The 21,338-nt window shown below is 40.1% G+C and overlaps 2 protein-coding genes across 2 annotated transcripts; both read left to right on the top strand.

Moving 5' to 3' along the window:
• Positions 1–6,680: 6,680 nt before the first annotated feature.
• Positions 6,681–8,853, top strand: LOC136175477 (olfactory receptor 4A15-like). The gene is made up of 2 exons (XM_065945760.1): positions 6,681–6,699; positions 7,988–8,853. Exons 1-2 carry the CDS (start codon positions 6,681–6,683, stop codon positions 8,851–8,853), a joined length of 885 nt encoding a protein of 294 aa, XP_065801832.1.
• Positions 8,854–19,750: 10,897 nt separating this feature from the next.
• On the top strand, positions 19,751–20,677 carry LOC136175476 (olfactory receptor 4C3D-like). Its single transcript, XM_065945758.1, has one exon. The coding sequence runs from the start codon at positions 19,751–19,753 to the stop codon at positions 20,675–20,677; it is 927 nt and encodes a 308-aa protein (XP_065801830.1).
• Positions 20,678–21,338: the final 661 nt, after the last annotated feature.

Raw genomic sequence — 21,338 nt, 5'->3', positions numbered from 1 at the left:
GTCTCTTTTCTGCAACCATGTTTCCCTTCAGGGGTTTTATGAAAAGAGGGATGTAATTGGATCAAGAAATAAAATTCAGTTTTCATATTTCACAGGAAGTGACACATGGGTAAAAGAGATGTTTAGAAGAAAGTAGAGCAACTCAGTCACTGAGGAAATTGATACTTGGTTTGGGCATGAGGTAGAACCTTGAAGAGCTAAATAGGTGCTCTTTCTGTTGGAATGCTTCCATTATTATACTGTAGTGTTAGCATTTATTACTGAAAAAAAGGGTTTCATGGTGTTAACATGTATTGCTGATAAAAAAAAGGACTTTGGGAAAATTTGACTTCTTTAATTAATGGAAAAAGTAATGTTCAGTGAATACAATGTGCCAGAGAGTTATGGGAGCTCCATATACACCGTTGAATGATACAAACAAAGGCTGTGTTTATGTGGAAGTAAAATTCCAGTGGGGGAATAGATGGATAATAAGCAAGTAAACAAATAAATGAAAAGTATAATTTTGTTAGTAATGGTGAAAATTTTAAAAAAGGCATTTTATAGGAGTGTGATACAGGAGAGAAGAATTAGATACATATTTGTGTAGTTGTGTAAATCCCACCTAGGATTTCACTTTGATAGAAATATAATCACACATGCTATTACTTTTTTAAAGTAGATTATTTAAAAACATGTGTTTGAAGTGGGGATAATATCTTTTATCAATGAGAAAAAAGTAATTTCTTAGGGGATGATCATTTTTTACTATATATATATATATATATGTATATATATATACACACATAGATGTACATAAAGCACATGAATAGATAGTATATTTATGGTATGATTATTTTAGAAGGGAAGGTTATTAAGGGAATATAATATCTACAAAAGCAAAAAAGCACCTTTTAGAGGCAATAGTGGAAAAAAAAAGATTGAAGAATACTGCCTTAACTCATATCTAAAACAGTAGGCAAGACCATGGAGTAAATTTAGAATGATAGTAAAGTTCATCCAAGAACAGAGCATGGCCCACCACCTGTAAGGATCGTATGCAGTAAAACTGAGAGACTTCATTCTCAGGGGACTTCCCAGAGTGTGCTCAACTGTATTAATAAGCAGGTTGTAATTGACAAGCTACATTGTAAACTGATATTTTATCCATTTGGATTTAGGAGAAGAAAGAAGGCTATAATCCCTAATATTTCTAAATCAAAAACAAGAAATTTGAGAGTACTAATTGCTACGCAATGAGAAAGAATTTAGTCCTTAGTTTTCTGAATGAGGAACGTTTTAGAATCCTTTATAATGGAAACGATTCTGTAGTTCGATGTGACACAGTTGTAATAATCATCTTGAAAGAGTTAGAGAGCCCCAGATTAGGTGATAGAAAACTTCACCCCCGAAAAATTGGAAAGGAGGCTGGTGTGGGGCTGCTGCTGGCTACCTGGTGGGAGGGCCCCAGGTCAGGTGTGGACTCAAGGTGTTCTGAGGTAGCGAGGTAGCGGGTCTAAGGGCAGATGGGTGGCGCTCTGCCTTTGCTCTGTTAGCTACTTGCCCTGGGGCTTCTCAACATTGGCGCCACCTGGCTGGTGAGTGATGTTTGCACCCACCACAGAATTGCTAGAGGGAGGGTTTCAATATGATGCTTGCCAGCATCATGTCATTATCACAGGATAGCTACCCAAAACTGTTGCGACCAGTGTCTATGTCCCCAAAGTGAGGCTCAATTTTCTCTTATATTTCTGGGATGCTCTGTTCATTATGAGCAATTCAATCTGACTCAAGCCCTTTTCAGATTTCTATTTCATACTAGACTGGATGTGACTTTTAAGGCTGAAGTCACTGTTTTCCAAAGCCCCCTGGTTCTCTGAAAAGGAATCCCCACTGGCTTACAAAGTTGTATATTACAGGGGAGATCACTTCCCAGTGGAGGAGTACTGGGCTAAATAGTGTTATGCCCGATGTCTGAATCCCCGAACGGGAACAGAGAAGGCCTCCAAGACAATGCAACTCACAGAGAGGGAGGTTTATTACTGACTCGAGCCAGGACTCTCTGCCTGCAACCAACGCAGTGGTGCGGGTCAGAGAGCCCGAGCCCAAGCTGTTACACAGATTTATAGGCGTGGTTGGTGGTTGGTTTAAGCGGATTGGTTACAAGTTTGCAAAGCAATTTCATTGGTCAATATTTTCACGCGGGTGGGACTTTCCTGGGGGTTTCCGCCCCATTCCTAACTTCCTAATTGGCAAACAGCAGTCAGTATTAAGTGAAAGCTAATTGGTCCTAATTGGCTAATTGGTTGTATCTAGGTGGCCTGATAATCTTACCAGGTAGGAAGGCCTACTCCTAATCTAAGCTGCGTTACTTCTGCTCACCTCACATTCCCCCCATCTGTTGTTCAAGTAGAGGAATCTTCCTCTTTTCCATCTTGGGCCACTGACACTATAAGTGGACCCAGGAGGGTGGAAGTTAAGGTAGTCAGCCAGGGGGAGTGCTGAAACCAAGACTCAAACCATCTCTGCTGGGCTTCCTGTTCTCTCTTTCTAATCAGGGCCACCTCAGACAAGGAAGTCAAAGACTTCTCTAAGTGACTGATTGATTCTCTTACCACTCCTGTATGGTCCGCATAGAAACCTCGCAGACCCTACCCTGTTGGAGAAAAATCAAGTCATCTACAGCGGCTCGTAGGGAGGAAAGCCCTTGGCCTTGCAGAGATAGTGAAGCTTGGTTAAATTGCACCCATATCTGAGGTACTTGGCCCTGCGGATTGCGCCACACTCGGGGCTATCAAATCTCTGTTTCTTACGTCCCATTCCCGGGGCCCATCACAAGAGGTCACACAGCTCCAGCTCCTGCAATCAGCAGGAGAGTTAGGAGACCTCCCGGTGGACGAGTTTCAGTTTCAAAGGATTTGACGGGTGAGGACTCGCCTTCCATTCTCCTCGCACTTTTTCCTGTTCTTCCGGTGTGGCTTGCCGCACGTGATTGCAGTGAACCCAGGGTCCAATCCCGTCGACCTTGACAGCAATAGGAGTGGTAAGGGGAACAACATAAGGGCATTTCCATCTAGGTTCTAATGCACAGGAGGGGGTCTTCCATACAGAATCTCAAAAGGGCAGCTTATAAGGGGTGTTACGCGCCCAAAAGAGTGCGAAGGGAAGGAGGGTCACCCAGTCCCCGCCAGTCTCTATTGGCAACTTTGTTCTCTCAACCTGTCCTGAGTTCTGGGGATTATATTCACAATGTAATTTCCATTTCATCCCCAGAGCTTGGGCCAGCCCCTGACTCACAAAGGCAGGTCCGTTATCAGAGGCCATAGTCACTGGCAGCCCGTACCTAGGCACTATCTCCTCTAAGCTCTCCGTTAGCAGGGAAGGCTTCCACCCACCCCCAGAAGGTATCTATCAGAACCAACATATAGCGATACCCGTACTTGCCTGGCCTTACCTCAGTGAAATCTATCTCCCAGTGTTGCCCTGGCGCTTCCCCTCGGTACCTCATTCCCGTGTGCTGCTTTTTCCCTGTCCTCATCAGCGGGCATGCTTTGCAAGTCTGGATCCAGTTGTATTTTCCTCAATCACTGATCAACACGCAGATTCAGTCCATATTTGCTTTCATTTATCTACTGAGCGTACCCAAGCTTCTTCTTCACAGACTCTGGCATCTCAGGGGGAGGAGGGCGAGGGAGTCTGAAGTAGACCTTCACAGAATCATAGATAAACCACTGTAGTGCAGTCAGAGTGCCGATCATGATGATGCGGGCAAAGAGTCCCTTCCATACACCTCTAAATCCAAGTCTCTTGAGGACCTGAGAGGCACTGCTACTCTTCTCTTTATTCAACACAGACACCATGGAATTGGCAACAGTACATTCAAAGCAGGCAAACTTCATCATGCTGTACTTCATAAAAGCCAAACTTGCAGAGCCCCTGCAGGGAGCAGCCAATGAGGGTTGGGGCCCATCCTTTGGCCAAACCACAGGATTCACAGTCTGCAATATCCAACAGTCCCCAGAAACTCTCTCACCTGGCGGGGGGTCTGGGCTCTGGTATCTGCAATATTGTTAATCTTCAGCAGAATTTTCCAGTTCCTCATGACTGCAATTATCCAACATATACTCAGGACTCGGGGAGGGGTGCCCAATCTTGACTCCCCTAGTCACTGTCTTCCCCCGCATATAGAACTCGAGTTCCAGGGGAGATTCTCTCTCTCTGGGTCGTTCCTCTCCTCAGGTCCCTCTTAGGGCACTCGTTTTTCCAGTGCCCCTGTTCTCTGCAGTAGGTGCACTGATCTTTCTTTAGGTCCTGCCTTTTTGGATTCTGTTTTTCTCCTGTCCAGGGGTCTCAAGGTTCCCTCAGTTCTGTTCTGGCTTTTATCCCCGCAAAAAGAATCTGGGCTAGCTCCCTCCGGTTCTTCTGGTTTTCCCTCGTTCTATATTCTCTATTTTCCTTCCTGATCTTGTCAGCTAATTCCCTTTCCTCCCGTCGAATTCATTCTTCCCTTTCTTCTGGGGTCTCCCTATTATTAAATACCTTTTCAGCTGCTTTCAGTAAATCCTGTATCGTCTGTTCTCCCAATCCCTCTATCTTTTGTCCTAATATCTGGGGCTGCCTGATTTACAAACGCTAACAGGATTGCAGCGCGTGACTCCTCAGCCTGGGGGTCCATGGGTGTATATTGCCTGAAGGCTTCCATCAGCCTCTCTAGGAAGGCTGACGGGCTCTCAGTGGCCTCTTGCCTTACTAAATTTACCTTTGCCAGATTTGTCGGCTTTCTTGCTGCAGCCCACAGGCCAGCCATTTGAGTCTAGCGGTACACTCGGAGACGCTCCCTATCGTCCGCTCGCTCAAAATACCAGTTAGGCTGCAACAGAGGAAACCCCTCGTCCATATATATATATGTATATATATATATATGTATATATATATGCAACTGTAGGTGCAGATGCTCAGCCGTTTCCAACTCTTTTGCTACCCTGAACTGTAGCCTTCCAGGCTCCTCTGCCCATGCAATTTTCCAGGCACGAATACTGGAACTGGTTGCCATTTCTCACTCCAGGAGATCTTCCAGACACAAGGATCAAACTCAGATCTCTTACATCTCCTACATTGATAGGTGGATTCTTTATCACTAGCCATAGCTGGGATGCCATATATGTGTGTACACACACACACACACACACACACACACACAAATATATATGTGTATATATAATATATGATTTAAGTCCTTAAAAATGTATTGCAACTTGTGTCATCGCCTAGAGTAGAGGCCCTCAACCCCCAATCCATGGCTTGTGAGAAACCAGGCCTCACAGCAGGAGGTGAGTGGCAGGCAGGTGAGCAAAAATTCACCTGTACTTACTGCTGCTCCCATCACTGACATGACTACTTGAGCTCCACCTCCTGTCAGCTCAGTGGTAGCATTAGATGCTCACAGGAGTGCAACAAATGTCATGCACTTCAGTCACCCAGAAACCATCCTTTCCCCTATCTTCCACCAACAGTCTATGGAAAAATTGTCTTCCATGAAACCGGTCCCTGGTGCCAGGCTGGTGCCAAAAAGGTTGGAGACCACCGGCCTAGGGTATTTCTACTTTGGTGAATGTCCCATGAGCGTTCTGAGATGAATGGACTAGTCCCACAAACATTTTCTCTTTCCCCACTCTGATACTTGCACAGATTCTATCAACTTGCCTGTCTGAAATTATGTGACAACCTTTATCTGCATTTGAAATAAATGCTAAATGACTTGTTCTGAAATTGATATTCATAATATTTGGAAATCACTTTGGGTATCATCTTCAAAGATAAAGTTTAAAGTTAAAAAATATTTGCTTATTTGAAAGACATGATTTAAATAGGAAATTTATCATAAATTTTATTTCTGCCCAGACTGAACTTTTCCATTTTGGTGATATGACTTCAAGCTGTTCCCTATGGTTTTCCCCCAGAGGACAGGTATGTATAAGTCATGCTAACAGTGATTATTCTGGTGACATCTCTGGAGATAAGGAGTCTACCTGCAAAATTATGACTAAGGTCCCAATGAATTTAATTAGCTGAGACTCATCCATGGAGATGCACCAACTGAATGCTTTATCCATTGTATCTGCTGAACTTAAATGTAGATGAATTATGTACAGTCCTTTGCCCTGACTTGAGGTGCCTGTAGCAGTAATTTCATGAGAGCTTTCTTCTCAAATTGAAATGATGGACTCAAAATGTGATAATGTATATATGTGAAATTATTCTCCATCCTTCAGGAAACACAGAGTTCATCAACACTGCATGAAGATAGGACAGAATAAGTGATTCAGAATCAAAATGTCACAAAGGTTATTTCACAATTTTACTTCTATTGTTGTAAAACACAAACAGCAAATTCTTACACAAATTGAGTTTTCTTTCTCTCTGATTAAAATGTTGATTTAACATTTGTTTGTTATCAGGATAAATCCTGCCAACAGTGAAAATTTGTATTCTCCTTTCACAATCAAGATTCAGAGTTCCTTAGGTAAAAGGGCATTCATATTCATTTTGAAAATCTTAACACCTTGAAATGAACTGAGATGAAGGATTGAGATGAATCAGTTTTCCTGAAAGCATGGAGAGTTGGTCACATGGAACCAGTTCAAGGTCTAGTGATGCTGCCTATATCTTGCTTCCCATGTTCCCAGAGAAGGCATCGGTGCATGGAGGACAAGAAAGAAGGTACCGGAGCCCAGAACATGGACCAAGTGGAGCTCTGCTTATGCAGGTGACCCAAGAAGTGTATTTAGAGACAACATTCTGAATGAGATTTCACATTTTGCAAGAGCACTTGATGGGATGAGAATTAATCTTTGAAGCTTTCCTTTGTAATTTTCTTCATCAACCATGTTAGGAATCCTTTGTGATTATTTAGTATGTGAAGATTGACTGTAGTATTCCTTTTGGATAATTTCATATTCTAATAATCTGGAATAAGTTATCCTACTCAAAGATAAACTATACTTAGAAATTATTTTCAAGAGTAATGATTTGAGGATATTTTCATGAGCAGATATTTGTAAATCTGATCATAGCTTCAATTTATAAGTTCTCTAAACACAGCCTGCCAATCTGTTAGAAAATATTAAAAAAATGAGATAGCACCTGCAGACCTTGACTGATTTAATTTTCAAAAAATCAAGCAAATACTATGGTAAGAAAACTGTGACTTGAAGAACTAATTTTCTGTTTAGAGGTGAGCTTCAGCATCATATTATATGTTTGTTGGTCTTTCAGGGGTATTATTCCTTTAATTGTTAGTTAATATTTTAATTTATTTTATAATTTTATTTTTTATTATTTAATTGCTTGGAGATTTTTCAATTTTAGATACTAACTCTTTGCATATCCTCTAACATGTAAATCTTTCTTCAAGCTAACTTTGTCTATTTGTGTTTTGGTAGCATTTCCTAAATTCTTTAAATAATTTGAAATTATCAAATATGTCCATTGAGGATTTAGTGATTGGTTAAGAAGATTCTTCCACTCCTATAGTATAGAAAGTAACTTTCTTTTTTAAAAACTGAAAAATAAATATGAAGTAAATCTTGCTTTACCTTTTTATTAAACCTTCAATCAATTTTTATTTTTATATAAGATATTAGCTTATGTACAATTTAATTAACTTCCAGAAGGAAAGCTAGTTGTGGCAGCTCATTTCTTTAATATTGAGTCCTTTTCCCACATATATCTCTAATTACTTGCCTTCCTGTTAGTGTGTAAGAGTGCCGAGTTTAGGGACAACATTTCAATATGCCTTGTATTATAATATCTGAAAAATACCAGAACATAATAAACCAGATAGCTTATTTGTTCAATGACTGAACAAATTATCTTAAGATGTGAAGTCAGTCATATCAATACTAACTATATTTGCAGGTAATTTTGCCTGAGCTCTGAAAGAGCGTTTAGAAGCAGCTGTGGAAGCAAGGAGCAGTGTAACTGAGTGTGTCCTCTTGGGCTCACTCAGAGCCCCAGGGTCAGGAAGCATTATTAGTCACGCCCTCGCTCACCTACACCGTGACGGTGGTCGGCGACCTGCTCACCGCCCTGACTGTGGTGCTCAGCGCCGCCCTCGACGTCCCCACGTACTTCTTTCTTGGCTACTTATCGCTTATGGATGCTCTTTACTCTGCTACGGTCACCCCAAATGTGATTGTAGACTTACTCTACGAGAGGAAAACCATTTCATTTCGAGCTTGCATGACCCAGCTTTTTACGGAGCGCTTATTTGGTGGTGCCGAGATTTTGCTCCTGGCGGTCACGGCCTATGACCGCTGCGTGGCCGTCTGCAAGCCCTTGCATGATCTGACAGTCATGAATCAGCGAGTGCGTGTTCTGCTGCTGCTGGTGCCCTGGGCTGGTGGGTTTGTACACGCTGTTGTCCATATTCTCTTTGTTTACGACCTCCCCTTCTGTGGCCCCAATGTCACTGACCACTTCGTCTGTGACATGTACCCCTTGTTAAAGCTCGCGTGCACTGACACCCACATCATTGCCCTCACGGTGCTGGCCAGTGACGGGGTAACATGTGTGGTCCTCCTCACGCTCTTGCTCCTCTCCTACGGGGTCATCCTGCGCTCCCTGAAGGATCTCAGGCAGGAAGGGAGGCGCAGAGCCTGGTCCACCTGTGGCTCCCACCTCACTGTGGTGGTCCTCTTCTTCGTGCCCTGTATTTTTCTGTATGTGAGACCTCCTTCCACTTTACCCATTGACAAATACTTGGCAGTGTTTTACACCATCGTCACCCCTATGTTGAACCCTCTGATCTATACACTGAGAAATGGAGAGATGCAAAATGCCATGAAAAAGCTCTGGATCAGAAAAAGAAAATGAGGCAGCAAGGGAATGTATCTTTTTCTTGAAGAAATGCTCTTTCCCAGGAAAGTCACTTGTGATTTTTTTTTTAACTGTAGTAAATGTCTCCTTAGATTGAATAACTTGGTTGTGATGAAAAACATTTTTTATTTAAATAGTTCCAGGGGTCATTATATATATAATGCTTTCATATTATCCTAGTTCAAATTATATATTTAGTTTGAAATACACTTTTATGATTTCCACAATTTCTTGTGGAAAATATGTATACTTTTGGTGTATAACTATCTTTATTGAGATTACAGCTATATGTTCTATATGATGAGTTAAGCTAAAACTAATACTGTAAATTTATTTAATCAGGGGAATATTTTCTCATTTTTCTCTCTTAAATAAAACAATCTTTTTCAGAATTAATAGAGTTCATTACAGATTTCAGAAAAATTTTTTTTAAATATATGACAAAATTTTGGCTTGTCCCACCACACACAAGTATCTGCTAGATACTTTATATATATTATTTTTCTTTTGCTTAGCAAGGTAAGATTAGGGAATGTTTCAGAGTTGTAGTATTAATAAGGATGCTATGTTTATAAAAATAACCTGAAGGAACAGTTTTATGCTGAGAAATAACCAAATCTCACTTATTTTTCAGTTGGGTAGTCATATTATTTCCTCAAGTTTAACATCCTTGTTTGGAGTTACATTTTCTTGAAAATGAGCCATTCATTTTCTCCAATAGTTTAAAATACCTGGAAAAAAAAAACTCTGATTTTTTTCCCAATATTCTCTTTTCCTTTTTTCCATATGGTGGTTCCATAACCTTTGAGATTCAGGCTCAGCCTTCCATGTGTAAATTTATCATATTCTATGATCCATGCCTTTCATATATGCACTACGGAACTTGACACCAGATATTTTGGGGGATATCACTGTTAAAAAAGATGCTGACAAGATATGTCATTCTTATCACTCTTATCAATGAAACACAGATTACTAAGTAATAGGGAAGCCAGGATATATTGTTTTATCTGACAGAAACAGCATTCATAAAATCCTCCTCTGAATCAGGCTTGAAAGCAAATATTATCTGCCTCTAGTATGTACTCCAAGACTTTGACCACCTCATGCGAAGAGTCGACTCCTTGGAAAAGACCCTGATGTTGGGAGGGATTGGGGGCAGGAGGAGAAGGGGGTGACAGAGGATGAGATGGCTGGATGGCGTCACCGACTTGATGGACATGAGTCTGAGTGAACTCCGGGAGTTGGTGATGGACAGGGAGGCCTGGAGTGCTGCGATTCATGGGGCCGCAAAGAGTCGGACACGACTGAGCGACAGGACTGAACTGAACTGAACTGAGTATGGTCAGAAGCATGTGATCAAAGAAGCTTATTATTCTGCCTCCTTTATTCAACCTAGTTTTATGAGGACCTAACGATATGGTGCCGGAGAAGGCAATGACACCCCACTCCAGTGCTCTTGCCTGGAAAATCCCATGGATGGAGGAGCCTGGTGGGCTGCAGTCCATGGGGTCATGAAGAGTCGGATACGATGCGGCTTCACTTTCACTTTTCACTTTCACGCATTGGAGAAGGAAATGGCATCCCACTCCAGTGTTCTTGCCTGGAGAATCCCAGGGACGGGGGAGCCTGGTGGGCTGCCGTCTATGGGGTTGCAGAGTCAGACACGACTGAAGTGGCTTAGCAGCAGCAGCAGCAACGATACAGTGCAGTGTGTGCTTTTCACTAGTAAATCAGCCTATAAGCAGTCTCGTATCGTGATTTTTACCCCGTTTACATGGAGTTTTTTTTTTGTTGTTGTTAATCTCAAAGTCTTCACAAACCAATGCTATTGACCAAATAAAATCAAGTAGGGTTTCTTGTTATTGTTCAGTCACTAAGCCGTGTCCAATTCTTTGCAACTCTATGGACCTCAGCACGCCAGGCCTCCCTGTCCATCACTAACTCCCAGAGCTTGCTCAAAGTTATGTCCATCGAGTTGGTGATGCCATCCAACCATCTCATCCTCTGTCATCCCTTCTCCTCCCGCCTTCAATCTTTCCCAGCATCAGGTTCTTTTCCAATGAGTCAGTTTTTTGCATCAGGTGGCCAAAGTATGGGGGTTTCAGCTTCAGCTTTAGTCCTTCCAATGAATATTGAGGACTTATTTCCTTTCAGATGGACTGGCTGGATCTCCTTGCAGTTCAAGGGACTATTAGGAGTCTTCTCTGACACTACAGTTTGAAAGCATCAGTTCTTTGGTGCTCAACCTTCTTTGTGGTCCAACTCTCACGTCTGTACATGACTACTATAAAAATCATAGCTTTGATTATACAGAACTTTATCAGCAGAGTAATAAATCATCTTTTCAATGTGCCGTCTATGTTTGTCATAGCTATTCTTTCAAGGAGCAAGTGTTTTTTAATTTCATGACTACAGTCATTGTTTGCAGTGATTTTGGAGCCCAAGAAAATAAAGTCTGTCACTGTTTCCCCATTTATTTACCTTGAAGTGATGGAACAGAATGTCGTGATTTTTCTTTTCGAATGTTGAGCTTTAAGCCACCTTTTTCACTCTCTCACCTTCATCAAAAGATTCTTTCAAACATATGTAAGTTATTTCTTCACTTTTGGATGTTGCTATAGACTTAAAGTTTTTGTCCCTCTCTGAAAGCATAAGTTAACTCCTGTTTAATGTGGGAGTAATTGGAGGTGGGCCCTTTGCATAATGACTAGGTCATAAAATTGTTATGAAGAGACATTAGAGAATTCTCTCAACCCTTCTGCCATGTGACGACACAGGAAAAAGATGGCTGTCTGTGAATGAGGCCAGGGAACTCACTGGATATGGAACCTGTCTGCACCTTAATCTTGGATTTCCTAGCCACCAAACCTGTGAAAAATGTTTATTATTTAATCCTTCTGGTCTATGGTGTCATACAATTGTAATACAAATGAGTTAAGAGAGATGTTAAGTAATTTTCATATTTGTGTATTTATTTCAAGCTATGAGATAAATATCTTTATTAACTATCTATGTTTATTGATCTATAAGTTCCCCGAAGTCAAGGAAACTTACGTCATTCTCTGTTTCTCTCACAATGTGTGATGCATAACATCCGCTCTATATGTGTGCTAATCACTCAGTCATATCTGACTCTCTGCAACCCCATTGGCTGTAGCCCACCAGTCTCCTTGGTCCATGGCAAGAATACTGTTGTGGGTTGCCATTCCCTCCTCAAGGGGACCTTCCCAATCCACTCTATACACTTTGCCAATTACTTGCATTCTTGATCTTTTGGAGTGAGAATCTACTGATAAATTTTGACTAACTTTTTCTACATTAAATATGTATGTTTCCTTGAAATATTCACTCTTTGAAATTTTCTAGAATACTTTATGCTACTCATGTTCTAGCTATGAATATTTTAAAATTAAGCTATTAATTTAATATTCTACTTAAAAATTTTTTCTATCACATTGCTTTTGGGAAATTCTGTTTCCTTCCAGTGACTTTATAAATTTCAACATCTTGTTTTTTTTCCAATAACTTTTCCAAGTATTACTTTGTAACCCACCTAGAATTTATTTTTGTTTGTAATGGGGACATATCTTAGCCTATTTTCTCCAAACAGGGGAAATAATCCTTTAATATAATTATTAATTTCAGATAATTTGAAAATTTTCTGTTTAATATATCAAATTTTACATCATCTAGAAAGTTCAGTTCTGGGGCAGTTTCTCCTCTTCTTTCTCTCCCTCCTTCCTGATCTTCCCTTCCCCCTATAAACTTTAGATTCATTATGTAAATTTTGAAAACTTCCCATAAAATATACATTTAACATGTATAACACAGCATATTTATTTTGAGGACAAAGATATATGTTATTATTTTGTTATCACATCTAGAATAAGACACATATTGTGAAGGATCGACATCAAAATAAAAATTTGTAATCTCCAGCATTAGAGTGCATAAAAATCTTGATTTTTTTCCTCTACATTTTGAGAAGAAGACTTTCTTATTTACATTTGATTCACATTTTCAGTGAGCTGGTCAGAAAGGACTTAGTGTCTTTTGCAGGCATGTATTAGAGCACAAACCTTAAAGCCAATTTCTTTACAATCATCTATTGGTCAGTATCCAACAACATACAAGTATGGATCCAACTATATATTCATATCTATTTCCAAACTCATGTGAATCTGTATGACTACTTGTGTGTATACATTCAGTGATATGTATGTCTGAATTCAATTTCATGTATGTGTCTAAACGTGAAAACACCTGGGTCTCTATATGACAGCACATGGATTGGTATCTGACTACCAATAGGGATGTGCTTGTGTATGCATATGTGTTCATGTATTTAGTATGATCACACACAAACCTGTATATATTCACACATAGGGCTGTATCTTTCCATTCGCTGCTCTGTATCTGGCCATAATTAATTTAGGGAGAACATGACTGAGCAATTCTTCTGTTCCAAGTGGCACAGACCAAGGTCACTCTCTGGTCATTAGCATATTGCTGGGCTTATATGAATGATGCCTTTGTAGAGATGGATAAAAGATGGGGCCCTCCTGGGGCTCTTTTCTTCTCCATGTGGATACAGGGCTATATAGACATTGTCTGTCCAGTGAGATGGTCAGAACCCTAAAAGGGCAGCTCAGGGCCACCAAGCAGAGGAGACAAAAGCCAGCAGGTCAGGTAAGTTACATCCCATCATGACATCAGCCTGAAGTACAGGATCTCAAGTTCTAAACCAGACTGCTTCTACACACGGGAGGAAACAGCAAACTGGAAAGAATGCCTATGGAATGGAGAAAATATTTGCAAATCATATACTCATAAGGCATTTATATCTAAAATATGTGTGTATCTTCTGCAGTTTAGTAGTATAACAAATAGCTCAATTTAAAAATGAGTGAAGAAACTGAACAGATAGTTTTCCAAAGAAGTTATACAACTAGGAATTTGAGAAGGTATTCAATATCACTAATCAGGCAAATTCAAATCATAACAAAAATGAAGTATGACCTCACAACTGTTAGGACGACTATATGAGATACACAGAAGTCAGCATTCTTTTTAAGTTGTAGAGAAAATGGAGCACTCCTGTAATGGGAATATAATTTTGCTCAGTCACTACAGAAAATATTATGGAGGTTTCTCAAGCAATTCAATATGATTGCTGTATAATTTTTCAATCCTACTTTCGTGTATTAACCAAAGAGCGTGATGTCAGGAATCTGCATTTGATTTTAGCCAAAAGGCCAAGAAGTGATGAAGTCAGGAATCTGAAGATATCAGTGCATCCATGTCCACTGCAGCATTATTCACGATAACCAACACCTGGAAACAATTAAAATGTACTCTGTTGGATGAGTGGATAAACAAGATGTTATATATGCATAATACAAATAATGCTGTAAAAGAATAATATTATATAAACTAACATATTAAATATACATATAAATAAAACAATAATGTAATGTAATATAAATATCAAATATATATATATAAATAAGTAAAATGTTATTCAGTAATGCAAAAGAAGGGAATCTTGCCATTTGTGACAACATGATGGGACTTTAAGGGCATTATGCTAAAAGGATAAGCAAAAATAAAAAGACCAATACTGTGTGAATCCATTTATATGGATTCATATAAAATCCATTTACATGGAATTTAAAGCAAAACTCAGAAACAGCGAGTAGAATATTGACTGTCAAGGGCTGAAGGATGAATGTTAAAGAAACGCCATTAGAATGTATTAAACAGAAATGCAGTTTCAGAGAGTAAATGATCTAATATGAAGATTTTATTCCAATCATAGTGTTCACATTTTCATAGTTTATCACTAGAAAGTCTTTCTCATACCTCTCACCTGACACTAACAGCACCTCTGGAAGGTAGGTATTATTGTGACTTAACTTTATTGTGATCATTCCTGTTTTAATGATGAAGAACAACAAAGTTCAAAAAAGTTCAGTAATCCATCCGCTTTCAGAGACAGAACTGGTATTCAGATCTGCATCCTTCTAAGTTAAAATCTGATGCTCTTTAAGCCGCTTCAAAGGATATCAGATTTTGTAAGAACCTCTTTTGTGTCATAGCAATTAAAAATGTTTCCTTTCTGTTTAAGCAGAGGGTGGACGATGCTCAATGGGCCAAGGGGTATGGATTTCAGACTTTTTTGAGGCTAGGAATGATAATTTTATCGGTACATACTGATTCTCTGATCTGATTCTGATTTCATTTCAGAGTTTAAAGAATAGCCCAAGACATTTTCATGATGATGTTTCAACAAAATCCATATGGCTCCTCTGTCCATGGGATTTCCCAGGCAAGAATACTTGAGCAGGCTGCCATTTCCTTCTCCAGAGGTTCTTCCCAGCCCAGGGATCAAATCCATGTCTTTTGAGTCTCCTGCGTCGGCAGGCAGATTCTTTACCACTAGTTCTACATGGCGACCCTTATAGATCTTCAGACAGATTACAATCCTCATTGAAACTGTCTGCTATCACAGCTATTACTGCAGAACTATAATATTACTGTGTCCAGTCAGACTATGTTTGGTCATGTGTTTTTAGTTTTCTTAAAATGTTTTCCTTCATTGATACATGCTGATCATAGTGGCTACATTCTCTGGAATCAATCTAGAGTTATCTACAATTTATTTTTCTTCTTATTAAAGCATATTTGAACATCTTTTAGTAAGTTTGGCTTTATATAAAAGCATTCCTGGATTGAATTGAATTTTGTTACCAAATAATTTTCATATCAGTTTTAACTCTTTTACTAGATAATTATAATGGGCCCCACAGTTGGTGGCAATGTATGAATATCACAATACTTTAGTCATAAAAGTCATTAAAGATAGTAGTCCTGTCCCAGGTTTTAATGACCTGGTTTCTTATTTCTTCATGGTAAATGTGTTCCTATTCCCTTTCTTAGTTTTACTATATAAATTCTGAATATTATTTCCTACTTTTAATACCTTATATGGATATTATAAGATTACATTTAAATGACAAATACATTTTACTATCTCTGAATATAATTGAAAAATAGATTTACTTTTGTCATTATCATGTTAATCTAATTCCAAAATTGACGCAGAAAACAACTACTTTGCAGAAGCACCATAAAATGTATCTGGTATGAAGCGCTGAATTTATGATGAGGTTCATAACAGTCACCTAGCATACAGCTGAGCACAGTATTTAGGAGTCACGGCTCCATGAGTGGTCGCTGACGCTGTTTAGTGGTGTCGGTAAGTAGTGTCCTAGTCTTTGCTCTCCCATGGGCTCCAGCCCTCCAGGCTCCTCTGTCCATGAGATTTCCTAGGCAAAAATACTGGAGTGGGTTGCTATTTCCTCCTCCAGGGGATCTTCCTGACCCAGGGATTGAACTCATTTCCTGCACTGGCAGACAGATTCTTTACTGCTGAGCCAACAGAGCAGCCTATCATGAATGGTAGATCAGTTAAAATAAAATTGTTGTTCAGTCGCTAAGCTGTGTCCCGGCTCTTTGTAACTCCATTGCCTACAGCATGCCAGGCTTTCCTATCTTTCACTGTCTCTGGGAGTTTGCTCAGATGCATGTCCATGGAGTAGGGGATGCTATTTAACCATCTCATCAAAATAAAATATCATAATAAATATTTAAAAATCTAATAGTAGTGCCCCCAAACATTTAATTTATAAGTACCAAATACTCAGACTCTGTATTTAAGCTCATTCTCTATCAAATATCCAAGTCCATAAGTGGTCAACTTGTTCCTATGTTGTGACTATGATTTAAAGAATCTGTCCAAATGCAGGAGACCTGGGATCAATCCCTAAGTTGGGAAGATGCTCTGGAGCAGGAAATGGCAACCTGCTCTAGTACTGTTACCTGGAGAATTTCATTGACAGAGGAGTCTGATTGGCTATAGTCCATGGAGTCACAAAGAGTAGGACATGACTGAGTGAGTGATACTTTTTACTTTGTTTTCACATAGACTTAAAGATGAAGTTTTGTTTTTTTTTAATTTTTTTTATTAGTTGGAGGCTAATCACTTCACAACATTTCAGTGGGTTTTGTCATACATTGACATGAATCAGCCATGGAGTTACACGTATTCCCATCCCGATCCCCCCTCCCACCTCCCTCTCCACCCGACTCCTCTGGGTCCTCCCAGTGCACCAGGCCCGAGCACTTGTCTCATGCATCCCCCCCGGGCTGGTCATCTGTTTCACCATAGATAATATACATGCTGTTCTTTTGAAACATCCTGATGAAGTTTAAAAAAAAAAAATGCTATAGAAGTATTTCTCTGATGTTGTTATGAAATAATTGGTTGTTAGCAAGACCTGCTAATGGTGGAGAAATACCCATGAGTTCCAATTAGCCACACCTAAGAAGCTTCCTAGACTTTACCCACAAATAGGATGCATGGTTATGCTTTTAAGACCTATCCAAAGGTGCCATCAAGAGACACTGAGTGAGCCGGCATTTTTAATCTCATGACTTTGCTTCTTTCCTGGTGAACTAACAGCTGCCTGGGGCCTGGCCATGGCGCTAGGTCAGACACTCTCATTGGTGAGATTCTTTTTGAAATCACATAATCATATATTCTCAGGTATAAATGTATGTCGCAAATCATATCATCACTCCTGATCCAAATTTACCTGAGGTTTCAAACTTTCTTAAGCATGCAAAACATCAAGAAAGGTAGAGTTGGCTATAGTACTAGCAATTTAGAGGTAAAAATATTTTAGAATCTTTTTTTCTTATTGATATGTATTTAAATTAGTTGAGCTAATAATACAATTAGCTACAATGAGATAAGTTAGAATAACTATACAATTTAAGTATGCATCCAAAATTTTCCTCACTTAATATTACAGCTGATGATTTTTTCACATTGCAAAATTTTTAAAAGCATCTCTGTTAAAAGCTGCATATTATTCAAAAAGATCCACTATATTTTAATTGTCCTTTTCTCCATTATCCTTTTCTTCCACACCCTTTCTAAATTTTCCACAGCTGTTAATGATTATGTTGACCATATGTGTACATAATGATGTTTCCCTTAAAATATTTTACATTAAGGTTTATTCCTAGAAAAAGTATTATGGAGCTAAAGAAAAAATTTTAAAAGTAACTTATTTTGCTTCATAGTTGTTTGTAAAGCACTTCTGTGAATTGTGTCTAATTCTTACTTTATTTACACCGTCTCTTCTGTGATCTGCTGGGAGATCTCACTAACAAAGGAGGAGTTCAGCCAAGCTGCTGCTTCGTGTTCCCACATATGCATACAATTTCCATCCTGGAAAATTGAAAAAATATGTTTCTATCTGCTTATCTCTGAAAAGACATGCTGTATGGAATATGTTTCATTATGTTTATTTCTCTTCTCTTTGGCAAATCTATAACCCCACACTGTATTAGTCACACACCCTGTAACCAGGAGAGATGGGAGGCGGCTGCTGTGGGAAGACCGGAGGAGAAGGCGTGAGGATGCACGGAGCAGAAACAGAAGGGGTGGGGAGCTCGTGCAGGTCACGGGTAGATGTGCTGCCGCTTTGATGATACAGTTTCAAGGATTAAGTTCACTCAATAACATCACTTTTCATGATTTCATGTGAGCAACATACATCAGTGTGCACAGCAAGGGCTCAATAAATACTTGTTTGATGAAGGAATCTGTAGTAGGAGTTAATAGTAAGTAATGGATTTTATACATGCTTCGATAGTTGGTGTATTGCTATGTATGTGTTTTGTATAGTGTATTAGGTATTGCTCTAATTTATCTAGCAGAGTATTTTTTCCTGTTATCCTTGTCAAATTTTTATTGTTAAAGCTTTGAAAATAAGGATTTCCTATGCTTGATAGATCCTTGTGTGTTGAACATCTATGAAAGAGTTTTTGTTTCAATCCAAGTCTTCTAAAGCTATAAATTTATAGAATACGACTATGCTAAATTGTATGTGGAGCAGAAGTTTGAAGAATAAAAAAAAATTAATAAACAAACACACTATCTTGAAAGAAAAATGACCCAATATGTGTACTTTCTTAGAAGCAATTAAATACTTTCATGGTTACTCTCGGGAGTGTGTCAGAAACCGTTACACTGGAGTGTAGGTTCCTTTCAAGTGTTTATCTGTTGCTTATCAAGTAGAGAGATTACAGATAAACAGACTTGGAGGACAAGAGCACTTGCATTCCTGCTGAGTTTATGGTTTGGGGAAGCAGACATATGCTTAGCCTTCGAGAGTGGCCAATCAGTACCAAGCCCGTACTCATCACCACCAGGTCTCAGGCAGTGCAGACATCCCGGCACTCTGGTAAGTGATGAACAGCTTATGGGTCCTGCTAGGTACAAGCGAGCAGGCGTCTCCAAGGACTTAAACACACCGCACTAAATTCCCTCCATGTGATAGACACTTCTTGACCATATTTTTTTCTTTCCACAGTTTGACCTGAGGGTTGGAATATAAATTCTCATGGAAGAGAGAATAACTCTTTCCTGTGTATAGCACGTTTCAGCTTACAAGAAACCTCTGAAAATTGCTGTTTGTTACCTCATAGACACAGAGTCGGGCTTGGGAAGCACGGGGCACCGAGGTGACTTAGTCCAACGGAGTTGGAACCAGTAGGAGAATCCAAATCTCATGTAGGAAGCCCAGTGTTTTCTTGGCAAATCACACATATATGCGGCCCTACTGATGTTTGACAGGTGCTAGATGTCTGAAGAGATGCAAAATACCATGGTGAAAATAAGAAAGAATTGAAATGAGTACAGGGCAAAAATTCCAAGGGCATGTTGCACAGTGACGATTTTGTTCTAAGAAAGTCAGATCACAAGCCTTTCATGATTAGTGAATATCATCCTTTATCCCAGGAAGCTGTTGCTTACTGAATGGATGTCTTCAGGCCTCCCAACAATGTGACAGAATTTGTTCTTCTGGGACTCACACAGAATCCACATGTGCAGAAAATACTCTTCATCATCTTTCTGTTCATTTTCCTCTTCACTGTGCTGGCCAACCTGCTCATTGTCATCACCATCTCCCTCAGCTCTGCGCTTTCTGCTCCCATGTACTTCCTTCTCACTTACTTGGCCTTATTAGATGCCTCCTTCACATCTGTTACCACCCCCAAATTGATTGTTGACTTACTTCATCAAAGAAGAACCATCTCCTGGCGAGGATGCATGACTCAGGTCTTTTTAGAACACTTCCTGGCAGCATCAGAGGTCATCATCCTCACTGTCATGGCCTACGACCGCTATGTGGCCATCTGCAAGCCTCTGCACTACACGGCCGTCATGCGACAGGGGCTCTGCCAGCTCCTGGTGGTGGTGGCCTGGGTCGGGGGGGTCCTGCATGCCTCAGTCCAGATCCTTTTCACCATGGACTTGACCTTCTGTGGTCCCAACGTCATCGACCACTTCATGTGTGATTTCTTCTCGCTGTTGGAGCTTGCCTGCAGTGACACCTACATACCTGGAATGGTGGTGGCAGCTAACAGTGGGGGCATGTGCTTGCTCATTTTTTCCCTGCTGCTCATCTCCTACATAGTCATCCTTAGCTCCCTGAAATCCCATGGCTCTGAAGGACGGCGCAGAGCCCTCTCTACATGTGGCGCCCACTTTACAGTAGTGGTGCTCTTCTTTCTGCCTTGTGTGTTCACCTACACACGTCCTGTGGCCACGTACCCTGTGGACAAGTGGGTGACTGTGTTCTTTGCAATCCTCACACCCATGTTAAATCCTATTATTTACACAGTAAGAAACACAGAGGTGAAAAAAGCCATGAGGAATCTGATGAAGAGAAGAGTAGTGTAGTTGTTCAGAATGCCAATAAAGTGATGATTTATGTACATCTGAATGATTAAGTGTGAATACTCAGTTGCTAAGTCATGTCAGACTCCTTGCAATCCCATAGACTGTCATCAGCCAGACTCCTCTGTCCATGGGATTTCCCAGGCAAGAATAGTGGAGAGGGTTGCCATTTCCTTCACCAGAAGATCTGTGCAACCCGGGATCAAACTAGCATCTTATGCATTGGCAGGCAAAGTCTTCACCATTGAGCCACCAGGAAAGCCCACGTTGTTTTTGCTGTTCGGTCACTAAGCTGTGTCTGCTCTTTGCCACCTCATGGATGGTAGCATGCCAGGCTCCTCTGTCCTCCACTATCTCCCGGATTTTCTCAGATTCATGACCATTGAGTCAGTGATGCATTCTAACCATCTTATCTTCTGCTGCCTCTTTTCTCCTTTTGACTTCAATCTTTCCCATCCTCAGGGTCTTTTCCAATGAGTTGGTCCTTTCTATCAGATTACCAAAGTATTGGAGCTTCAGCTGCAGCGTCAGTTCTTCCAGTTAATAGTTAGGGTTGATTTCCTGTATGATTGATTTCTTTGATCTCCATGCAGTCCAAGGGAGTCTCGAGAGTCTTCTCCAACACCATGGTTCAAAAGCATTGATTCTTCGGCATGCAGCCTTC

This window comes from Muntiacus reevesi, chromosome 9, assembly GCF_963930625.1.
Source record: "Muntiacus reevesi chromosome 9, mMunRee1.1, whole genome shotgun sequence".
NCBI lineage: Eukaryota > Metazoa > Chordata > Mammalia > Artiodactyla > Cervidae > Muntiacus > Muntiacus reevesi.
The sequence above is the reverse complement of the archived record's forward strand: the minus strand, read 5'-3'. Positions and strand labels throughout refer to the sequence as shown.